The sequence below is a fragment of the Pelophylax lessonae genome, assembly GCF_965119305.1.
Source record: "Pelophylax lessonae genome assembly, chromosome: 12".
NCBI classification, from domain to species: Eukaryota; Metazoa; Chordata; class Amphibia; order Anura; family Ranidae; genus Pelophylax; species Pelophylax lessonae.
The window spans coordinates 2,019,441-2,031,694 of NC_138779.1; the positions used below are offsets into that span (position 1 = coordinate 2,019,441).

A 12,254-nucleotide genomic window follows, 5' to 3' on the forward strand; every position below is an offset into this window, starting at 1 on the left:
CATAGTGTCACCTGGCCTCCGACAGTGCCTCCCAGCACCCATAGTGTCACCCGGCCTCCGACAGTGCCTCCCAACACCCATAGTGACCAACAATGCCCCCCAACCTCCCATAGTGTCACCCGGCCTCCGACAGTGCGTCCCAACACCCATAGTGTCCCACAATGCCCCCCAACCTCCCATAGTGTCACCTGGCCTCTGACAGTGCCTCCCAACACCCATAGTGACCAACAATGCCCCCAACCTCCCATAGTGTCACCTGGCCTCCGACAGTGCCTCCCAACAACCACAGTGGCCCACAATGCCTCCCCCCCAACCTCCCATAGTGTCACCCGGCCTCCGACAGTGCCTCCCAACACCCATAGTGGCCCACAATGCCCCCAACCTCCCATAGTGTCACCTGGCCTCCGACAGTGCCTCCCAGCACCCATAGTGTCCCACAATGCCCCCCAACCTCCCATAGTGTCACCTGGCCTCCGACAGTGCCTCCCAGCACCCATAGTGTCACCCGGCCTCCGACAGTGCCTCCCAGCACCCATAGTGTCACACAATGCCTCCCCCCCAACCTCCCATAGTGTCACCCAGCCTATGACAGTGCCTCCCAGCACCCATAGTGTCCCACAATGCCCCCAACCTCCCATAGTGTCACCTGGCCTCCGACAGTGCCTCCCAACACCCATAGTGTCCCACAATGCCCCTCAACCTCCCATAGTGTCACCCAGCCTCTGACAGTGCCTCCCAGCACCCATAGTGTCACCTGGCCTCCGACAGTGCCTCCCAACACCCATAGTGGCCCACAATGCCCCCCAACCTCCCATAGTGTCACCTGGCCTCCGACAGTGCCTCCCAGCACCCATAGTGGCCCACAATGCCCCTCAACCTCCCATAGTCTCACCTGGCCTCCAACAGTGCCCCCCAACCTCCCATAGTGTCACCCAGCCTCCGACAGTGCCTCCCAGCACCCATAGTGTCACCTGGCCTCTGACAGTGCCTCCCAGCACCCATAGTGTCACCTGGCCTCCGACAGTGCCTCCCAGCACCCATAGTGTCACCTGGCCTCCGACAGTGCCTCCCAGCACCCATAGTGTCACCTGGCCTCCGACAGTGCCTCCCAGCACCCATAGTGTCACCTGGCCTCCGACAGTGCCTCCCAGCACCCATAGTGTCACCTGGCCTCCGACAGTGCCTCCCAGCACCCATAGTGTCACCTGGCCTCCGACAGTGCCTCCCAGCACCCATAGTGTCACCTGGCCTCCGACAGTGCCTCCCAACACCCATAGTGGCCCACAATGCCCCTCAACCTCCCATAGTCTCACCTGGCCTCCAACAGTGCCCCCCAACCTCCCATAGTGTCACCCAGCCTCCGACAGTGCCTCCCAGCACCCATAGTGTCACCTGGCCTCTGACAGTGCCTCCCAGCACCCATAGTGTCACCTGGCCTCCGACAGTGCCTCCCAGCACCCATAGTGTCACCTGGCCTCCGACAGTGCCTCCCAGCACCCATAGTGTCACCTGGCCTCCGACAGTGCCTCCCAGCACCCATAGTGTCACCTGGCCTCCGACAGTGCCTCCCAGCACCCATAGTGTCACCTGGCCTCCGACAGTGCCTCCCAACACCCATAGTGACCAACAATGCCCCCCAACCTCCCATAGTGTCACCCGGCCTCCAACAGTGCCTCCCAACACCCATAGTGTCACCTGGCCTCCGACAGTGCCTCCCAGCACCCATAGTGTCCCACAACGCCCCCCAACCTCCCATAGTGTCACCCGGCCTCCAACAGTGCCTCCCAACACCCATAGTGTCACCTGGCCTCCGACAGTGCCTCCCAGCACCCATAGTGTCCCACAATGCCCCCCAACCTCCCATAGTGTCACCTGGCCTCCGACAGTGCCTCCCAGCACCCTTAGTGTCACCCGGCCTCCGACAGTGCCTCCCAACACCGATAGTGACCAACAATGCCCCCCAACCTCCCATAGTGTCACCCGGCCTCCGACAGTGCGTCCCAACACCCATAGTGTCCCACAATGCCCCCCAACCTCCCATAGTGTCACCTGGCCTCCGACAGTGCCTCCCAACAACCACAGTGGCCCACAATGCCTCCCCCCCAACCTCCCATAGTGTCACCCGGCCTCCGACAGTGCCTCCCAACACCCATAGTGGCCCACAATGCCCCCAACCTCCCATAGTGTCACCTGGCCTCCGACAGTGCCTCCCAGCACCCATAGTGTCCCACAATGCCCCCCAACCTCCCATAGTGTCACCTGGCCTCCGACAGTGCCTCCCAGCACCCATAGTGTCACACAATGCCTCCCCCCCAACCTCCCATAGTGTCACCCAGCCTCTGACAGTGCCTCCCAGCACCCATAGTGTCCCACAATGCCCCCAACCTCCCATAGTGTCACCTGGCCTCCGACAGTGCCTCCCAACACCCATAGTGTCCCACAATGCCCCTCAACCTCCCATAGTGTCACCCAGCCTCTGACAGTGCCTCCCAGCACCCATAGTGTCACCTGGCCTCCGACAGTGCCTCCCAACACCCATAGTGGCCCACAATGCCCCCCAACCTCCCATAGTGTCACCTGGCCTCCGACAGTGCCTCCCAGCACCCATAGTGGCCCACAATGCCCCTCAACCTCCCATAGTCTCACCTGGCCTCCAACAGTGCCCCCCAACCTCCCATAGTGTCACCCAGCCTCCGACAGTGCCTCCCAGCACCCATAGTGTCACCTGGCCTCTGACAGTGCCTCCCAGCACCCATAGTGTCACCTGGCCTCCGACAGTGCCTCCCAGCACCCATAGTGTCCCACAATGCCCCCCAACCTCCCATAGTGTCACCTGGCCTCCGACAGTGCCTCCCAGCACCCATAGTGTCACCCGGCCTCCGACAGTGCCTCCCAACACCCATAGTGACCAACAATGCCCCCCAACCTCCCATAGTGTCACCCGGCCTCCGACAGTGCGTCCCAACACCCATAGTGTCCCACAATGCCCCCCAACCTCCCATAGTGTCACCTGGCCTCTGACAGTGCCTCCCAACACCCATAGTGACCAACAATGCCCCCAACCTCCCATAGTGTCACCTGGCCTCCGACAGTGCCTCCCAACAACCACAGTGGCCCACAATGCCTCCCCCCCAACCTCCCATAGTGTCACCCGGCCTCCGACAGTGCCTCCCAACACCCATAGTGGCCCACAATGCCCCCAACCTCCCATAGTGTCACCTGGCCTCCGACAGTGCCTCCCAGCACCCATAGTGTCCCACAATGCCCCCCAACCTCCCATAGTGTCACCTGGCCTCCGACAGTGCCTCCCAGCACCCATAGTGTCACCCGGCCTCCGACAGTGCCTCCCAACACCCATAGTGACCAACAATGCCCCCCAACCTCCCATAGTGTCACCTGGCCTCTGACAGTGCCTCCCAACACCCATAGTGACCAACAATGCCCCCAACCTCCCATAGTGTCACCTGGCCTCCGACAGTGCCTCCCAACAACCACAGTGGCCCACAATGCCTCCCCCCCAACCTCCCATAGTGTCACCCGGCCTCCGACAGTGCCTCCCAACACCCATAGTGGCCCACAATGCCCCCAACCTCCCATAGTGTCACCTGGCCTCCGACAGTGCCTCCCAGCACCCATAGTGTCCCACAATGCCCCCCAACCTCCCATAGTGTCACCTGGCCTCCGACAGTGCCTCCCAGCACCCATAGTGTCACCCGGCCTCCGACAGTGCCTCCCAACACCCATAGTGACCAACAATGCCCCCCAACCTCCCATAGTGTCACCCGGCCTCCGACAGTGCCTCCCAACACCCATAGTGTCCCACAATGCCCCCCAACCTCCCATAGTGTCACCTGGCCTCTGACAGTGCCTCCCAACACCCATAGTGACCAACAATGCCCCCAACCTCCCATAGTGTCACCTGGCCTCCGACAGTGCCTCCCAACAACCACAGTGGCCCACAATGCCTCCCCCCCAACCTCCCATAGTGTCACCCGGCCTCCGACAGTGCCTCCCAACATCCATAGTGGCCCACAATGCCCCCAACCTCCCATAGTGTCACCTGGCCTCCGACAGTGCCTCCCAGCACCCATAGTGTCCCACAATGCCCCCCAACCTCCCATAGTGTCACCTGGCCTCCGACAGTGCCTCCCAGCACCCATAGTGTCACCCGGCCTCCGACAGTGCCTCCCAACACCCATAGTGACCAACAATGCCCCCCAACCTCCCATAGTGTCACCCGGCCTCCGACAGTGCCTCCCAACACCCATAGTGTCCCACAATGCCCCCCAACCTCCCATAGTGTCACCTGGCCTCTGACAGTGCCTCCCAACACCCATAGTGACCAACAATGCCCCCAACCTCCCATAGTGTCACCTGGCCTCCGACAGTGCCTCCCAACAACCACAGTGGCCCACAATGCCTCCCCCCCAACCTCCCATAGTGTCACCCGGCCTCCGACAGTGCCTCCCAACACCCATAGTGGCCCACAATGCCCCCAACCTCCCATAGTGTCACCTGGCCTCCGACAGTGCCTCCCAGCACCCATAGTGTCCCACAATGCCCCCCAACCTCCCATAGTGTCACCTGGCCTCCGACAGTGCCTCCCAGCACCCATAGTGTCACCCGGCCTCCGACAGTGCCTCCCAACACCCATAGTGACCAACAATGCCCCCCAACCTCCCATAGTGTCACCTGGCCTCTGACAGTGCCTCCCAACACCCATAGTGACCAACAATGCCCCCAACCTCCCATAGTGTCACCCGGCCTCCGACAGTGCCTCCCAACACCCATAGTGACCAACAATGCCCCCCAACCTCCCATAGTGTCACCCGGCCTCCGACAGTGCCTCCCAACACCCATAGTGTCCCACAATGCCCCCCAACCTCCCATAGTGTCACCTGGCCTCTGACAGTGCCTCCCAACACCCATAGTGGCCAACAATGCCCCCCCCAACCTCCCATAGTATCATCCGGCCTCTGACAGTGCCTCCCAACACCTATAGTGGTCACAATGCCCCCCAACCTCCCATAGTGTTATCCAGCCTCCAACAGTGCCTCCCAACAACCACAGTGGCCCACAATGCCTCCCCCCCAACCTCCCATAGTGTCACCCGGCCTCCGACAGTGCCTCCCAACACCCATAGTGGCCCACAATGCCCCCAACCTCCCATAGTGTCACCTGGCCTCCGACAGTGCCTCCCAGCACCCATAGTGTCCCACAATGCCCCCCAACCTCCCATAGTGTCACCTGGCCTCCGACAGTGCCTCCCAGCACCCATAGTGTCACCCGGCCTCCGACAGTGCCTCCCAACACCCATAGTGACCAACAATGCCCCCCAACCTCCCATAGTGTCACCCGGCCTCCGACAGTGCCTCCCAACACCCATAGTGTCCCACAATGCCCCCCAACCTCCCATAGTGTCACCTGGCCTCTGACAGTGCCTCCCAACACCCATAGTGACCAACAATGCCCCCAACCTCCCATAGTGTCACCTGGCCTCCGACAGTGCCTCCCAACAACCACAGTGGCCCACAATGCCTCCCCCCCAACCTCCCATAGTGTCACCCGGCCTCCGACAGTGCCTCCCAACATCCATAGTGGCCCACAATGCCCCCAACCTCCCATAGTGTCACCTGGCCTCCGACAGTGCCTCCCAGCACCCATAGTGTCCCACAATGCCCCCCAACCTCCCATAGTGTCACCTGGCCTCCGACAGTGCCTCCCAGCACCCATAGTGTCACCCGGCCTCCGACAGTGCCTCCCAACACCCATAGTGACCAACAATGCCCCCCAACCTCCCATAGTGTCACCCGGCCTCCGACAGTGCCTCCCAACACCCATAGTGTCCCACAATGCCCCCCAACCTCCCATAGTGTCACCTGGCCTCTGACAGTGCCTCCCAACACCCATAGTGGCCAACAATGCCCCCCCCAACCTCCCATAGTATCATCCGGCCTCTGACAGTGCCTCCCAACACCTATAGTGGTCACAATGCCCCCCAACCTCCCATAGTGTTATCCAGCCTCCAACAGTGGCTCCCAACACCCATAGTGCAGACCGTTGTCTGCTGATAACGGGAAATAAGAATCATTTTGTCTTCTGTACTCAGCTTTGTACATTGGTGGCTTTTTTCCATCCCCACTGGCTCACTGACTCAGTGAAAGTGAGATTCACCGCCAACTTCCGGTTCACTGAATTGAATCAGGATTGGCTGAACCAGCAGCCATCTGAAGATTCGCTCATCGCTACGTCAAGGAGGTCCCACTTATCTTCCTTCAGTAACCAATCAGATGATTCCCCTCATCCCTCCAGAGGAAACCCAAGGAAAGCGTACAAACTCCATGCAGATGGTGCCCCTCATTGGCATAAATCCCAGGACTTGGGGCCACAAGAGAAGGCGCCAACCGCCAATCACACGGCTGCTTATTTATTTCCTGCAAATATTGGACCCAAAGGGCCACTGCAGGTATGGGGGGCAATGAAGTGATATGGGGGGGGGGGGGAGGGGGTGTATCCCCCCCATAATACCTCCAATATACAACCCTTTATTAAAGCTATCAGGAGGTGATCTCTGCTCTCACCTGATTGGTGCAGACGTCGTTGTCACAGTCGTAGACACACCTTCCATAAGGACCGGTCTTCAAAGCTTCGGTCAGCGACTCGATGTCATAGACGCCATTGCTGCACACCACCGATACCGGCCAACCGAAATGTCCCTGGAAGGAGGAGAGGGGAGGAGTGAAGATTCCGAGAGGTTACCCCAAACTCATCATTTTAATGCTCCCTCCCCCCCCATTTATATCTTTAATAATGTATCGAATGTGGAGATTTGGAGATTTCCTGCTTTAAGAGAACCAATCACCATTCATTTACACCGAACTCTTCCCATAGAAGGGGAATCACCACCTTATTACATAGAGTTTATGGGTGTGGTGCAGGGAGGAGCCACTTTATAATGAAGGCTGCTCAGTGGTCAGACTATAATGAAGGCTGCTCAGTGGTCAGACTATAATGAAGGCTGCTCAGTGGTCAGACTATAATGAAGGCTGCTCAGTGGTCAGACCATAATGAGGGCTGCTCAGTGGTCAGACTATAATGAAGGCTGCTCAGTGGTCAGACCATAATGAAGGCTGCTCAGTGGTCAGACTATAATGAGGGCTGCTCAGTGGTCAGACTATAATGAAGGCTGCTCAGTGGTCAGACTATAATGAAGGCTGCTCAGTGGTCAGACTATAATGAAGGCTGCTCAGTGGTCAGACTATAATGAGGGCTGCTCAGTGGTCAGACTATAATGAAGGCTGCTCAGTGGTCAGACCATAATGAAGGCTGCTCAGTGGTCAGACTATAATGAGGGCTGCTCAGTGGTCAGACTATAATGAGGGCTGCTCAGTGGTCAGACTATAATGAAGGCTGCTCAGTGGTCAGACTATAATGAGGGCTGCTCAGTGGTCAGACTATAATGAAGGCTGCTCAGTGGTCAGACCATAATGAAGGCTGCTCAGTGATCAGACCATAATGAAGGCTGCTCAGTGGTCAGACTATAATGAGGGCTGCTCAGTGGTCAGACTATAATGAAGGCTGCTCAGTGGTCAGACCATAATGAAGGCTGCTCAGTGGTCAGACTATAATGAGGGCTGCTCAGTGGTCAGACTATAATGAGGGCTGCTCAGTGGTCAGACTATAATGAAGGCTGCTCAGTGGTCAGACTATAATGAGGGCTGCTCAGTGGTCAGACTATAATGAAGGCTGCTCAGTGGTCAGACCATAATGAAGGCTGCTCAGTGATCAGACCATAATGAAGGCTGCTCAGTGGTCAGACTATAATGAGGGCTGCTCAGTGGTCAGACTATAATGAAGGCTGCTCAGTGGTCAGACTATAATGAGGGCTGCTCAGTGGTCAGACCATAATGAAGGCTGCTCAGTGGTCAGACCATAATGAAGGCTGCTCAGTGGTCAGACCATAATGAGGGCTGCTCAGTGGTCAGACTATAATGAAGGCTGCTCAGTGGTCAGACCATAATGAGGGCTGCTCAGTGGTCAGACCATAATGAGGGCTGCTCAGTGGTCAGACTATAATGAAGGCTGCTCAGTGGTCAGACTATAATGAAGGCTGCTCAGTGGTCAGACTATAATGAGGGCTGCTCAGTGATCAGACCATAATGAGGGCTGCTCAGTGGTCAGACTATAATGAGGGCTGCTCAGTGGTCAGACTATAATGAAGGCTGCTCAGTGGTCAGACCATAATGAGGGCTGCTCAGTGGTCAGACTATAATGAAGGCTGCTCAGTGGTCAGACTATAATGAAGGCTGCTCATTGGTCAGACTATAATGAAGGCTGCTCAGTGGTCAGACTATAATGAAGACTGCTCAGTGGTCAGACTATAATGAGGGCTGCTCAGTGGTCAGACTATAATGAAGGCTGCTCAGTGGTCAGACTATAATGAAGGCTGCTCAGTGGTCAGACTATAATGAGGGCTGCTCAGTGGTCAGACTATAATGAAGGCTGCTCAGTGGTCAGACCATAATGAAGGCTGCTCAGTGGTCAGACTATAATGAAGGCTGCTCAGTGGTCAGACTATAATGAAGGCTGCTCAGTGGTCAGACCATAATGAAGGCTGCTCAGTGGTCAGACTATAATGAAGGCTGCTCATTGGTCAGACTATAATGAAGGCTGCTCAGTGGTCAGACTATAATGAAGGCTGCTCAGTGGTCAGACTATAATGAAGGCTGCTCAGTGGTCAGACTATAATGAAGGCTGCTCAGTGGTCAGACTATAATGAAGGCTGCTCATTGGTCAGACTATAATGAAGGCTGCTCAGTGGTCAGACTATAATGAAGGCTGCTCAGTGATCAGACTATAATGAAGGCTGCTCAGTGGTCAGACCATAATGAGGGCTGCTCAGTGGTCAGACTATAATGAGGGCTGCTCAGTGGTCAGACTATAATGAAGGCTGCTCAGTGATCAGACCATAATGAGGGCTGCTCAGTGGTCAGACCATAATGAAGGCTGCTCAGTGGTCAGACTATAATGAGCGCTGCTCAGTGATCAGACCATAATGAGGGCTGCTCAGTGGTCAGACTATAATGAAGACTGCTCAGTGGTCAGACTATAATGAGGGCTGCTCAGTGGTCAGACTATAATGAGGGCTGCTCAGTGGTCAGACTATAATGAGGGCTGCTCAGTGATCAGACCATAATGAAGGCTGCTCAGTGGTCAGACCATAATGAAGGCTGCTCAGTGGTCAGACTATAATGAGGGCTGCTCAGTAGTCAGACTATAATGAAGGCTGCTCAGTGGTCAGACCATAATGAAGGCTGCTCAGTGGTCAGACTATAATGAGGGCTGCTCAGTGGTCAGACTATAATGAAGGCTGCTCAGTGGTCAGACTATAATGAAGGCTGCTCAGTGGTCAGACTATAATGAAGGCTGCTCAGTGATCAGACTATAATGAAGGCTGCTCAGTGGTCAGACTATAATGAAGGCTGCTCAGTGGTCAGACTATAATGAAGGCTGCTCAGTGATCAGACTATAATGAAGGCTGCTCAGTGGTCAGACTATAATGAAGGCTGCTCAGTGGTCAGACCATAATGAAGGCTGCTCAGTGGTCAGACCATAATGAGGGCTGCTCAGTGGTCAGACCATAATGAAGGCTGCTCAGTGGTCAGACTATAATGAAGGCTGCTCAGTGATCAGACCATAATGAAGGCTGCTCAGTGGTCAGACTATAATGAAGGCTGCTCAGTGATCAGACCATAATGAAGGCTGCTCAGTGATCAGACTATAATGAAGACTGCTCAGTGGTCAGACTATAATGAAGGCTGCTCAGTGGTCAGACTATAATGAGGGCTGCTCAGTGGTCAGACTATAATGAAGGCTGCTCAGTGGTCAGACCATAATGAAGGCTGCTCAGTGGTCAGACTATAATGAGGGCTGCTCAGTGGTCAGACTATAATGAAGGCTGCTCAGTGGTCAGACCATAATGAAGGCTGCTCAGTGGTCAGACTATAATGAAGGCTGCTCAGTGGTCAGACTATAATGAAGGCTGCTCAGTGGTCAGACCATAATGAAGGCTGCTCAGTGGTCAGACTATAATGAGGGCTGCTCAGTGGTCAGACTATAATGAAGGCTGCTCAGTGGTCAGACTATAATGAAGGCTGCTCAGTGGTCAGACCATAATGAGGGCTGCTCAGTGGTCAGACTATAATGAGGGCTGCTCAGTGGTCAGACTATAATGAAGGCTGCTCAGTGGTCAGACTATAATGAGGGCTGCTCAGTGGTCAGACTATAATGAAGGCTGCTCAGTGGTCAGACTATAATGAAGACTGCTCAGTGGTCAGACTATAATGAAGGCTGCTCAGTGGTCAGGCTATGAACACACTTCTGACCTTTACTGTTTGTAGCATTAGCCGCCTAAAGCCATTTAATAAGCAGACTGCGGCACAAGCAGGGAAGACATTTCCCGTCGCACAGCCTGAGCAGATGTCTGATTTTCTTGGCTACAAAGAGAAGAGAAGAAAGGAGAGCGGGGCGCTCCGGCCGTCTGCTGAGCAGATGCATTGTGAGTGTCTTGTGTTTGGCTGCTGCCAGACGGCACGGGCCTATTGTATGCCGCCACACAGGCCGTGGCCTCCTTTTCTCTCCTATTCAATGGCACTTCTTGGGTCCATTCTGTCTCCTCCACTTCTGCTGGAGGCTGGCCGGCCTCTAATGAACAGATGGCAATCTTCTGAGCAGCCGACTCGGCACAAAAGATTCCCTTAATAGCCGGCCCTTTAGCAGTGTCCTTTGTAAAGGTCTGAGCTGTGGAATACCAGATGTAGTGTGGATTCATCTCCATGTATTCCTAAATCTCCCATCTCCATGTATTCCCAGAATTTCCATCTTCATGTATTCCCAGAATTACCATCTCCGTGTATTCCCAGATTTCCCAGATTCACCATCTCCGTGTATTCCCAGATTTCCCAGATTCACCATCTCCGTGTATTCCCAGATTTACCATATTTGTGTATTCCCAGATTTCCCAGATTTACTATCCGTGTATTCCCAGATTTCCCAGAATACCATCTCTGTGTATTCCCAGATATCCCAGGTTCACCATCTCCGTGTATTCCCTGATTTCCCATCTCCGTGAGTTCCCAGATTTCCCCGAATTCCCAGATTTCCCAGATTCACCATCTCCGTGTATTCCCATATTTCCCTGATTCACCATCTCCGTGTATTCCCTGATTTCCCATCTCCGTGAGTTCCCAGATTTCCCCGAATTCCCAGATTTCCCAGATTCACCATCTCCGTGTATTCCCATATTTCCCTGATTCACCATCTCCGTGTATTCCCAGATTTCCCATCTCCATGTATTCCCAGATCTCCCCGAATTACCATCTCCGTGTATTCCCAGATATCCCAGATTCACCATCTCCGTGTATTCCCAGATTTCCCATCTCCGTGTATTCCCAGATCTCCCAGATTTACTATCCGTGTATTACCAGATTTACCAGAATATCATCTCCGTGTATTCCCAGATATCCCAGATTCACCATCTCCGTGTATTCCCTGATTTCCCATCTCCATGAGTTCCCAGATTTCCCCGAATTCCCAGATTTCCCAGATTCACCATCTCCATGTATTCCCAGATTTCCCAGATTCACCATCTCCGTGTATTCCCATATTTCCCTGATTCACCATCTCCGTGAGTTTCCAGATTTCCCCGAATTCCCAGATTTCCCAGATTCACCATCTCCGTGTATTCACTGATTTCCCAGAATTCCCATCCCTGTGAGTTCCCAGATTTCCCCGAATTCCCAGATTTCCTAGATTCACCATCTCTGTGTATTTCCAGATTTACCGGAATTTCCTATCTCCGTGAGTTTCCCAGAATTATTATCTCTGTGTGTAACGGAACTGCGACCCACACTGCACTTGTGGACTTCAATCAGTATACGGCTTCCTCCAGTCTGAACATAGATATCAGATATTCCAGCCGCCCCCCCCCCCCCCCTGCCCATACAAAACTAGACGAAACTTAACTTGTATAGAACCGGAACCCTCAACTTTATTGAACAGTCTCTCACAGAATATATACCACACAGGAGGACATGCCCCTCCTGATTAAATTACCACACACACAGGTCAGGTGCCTGATTACATTATCATATGCAGATGAAATTGTATACAGAAATATAATTACCATATCTAAGGAACAACCAACACAAACAGTATTCTACTTTCCCACTAGTAACTAACAGATGACAATGATT

The 12,254-nt window shown here is 54.5% G+C and overlaps 1 protein-coding gene across 1 annotated transcript in view; it reads right to left on the minus strand.

The window, feature by feature from the left end:
* LOC309568734 (putative oxidoreductase YteT) overlaps positions 1-12,254 on the minus strand; it is a 200,688-nt gene that overhangs the window by 92,735 nt on the left and 95,699 nt on the right. Inside the window, exon 12 of the mRNA XM_082274484.1 lies at positions 6,582-6,716. Coding sequence (XP_082130610.1) covers positions 6,582-6,716 — 135 coding nt within the window. The remainder of the gene's footprint in view (positions 1-6,581; positions 6,717-12,254) is intronic.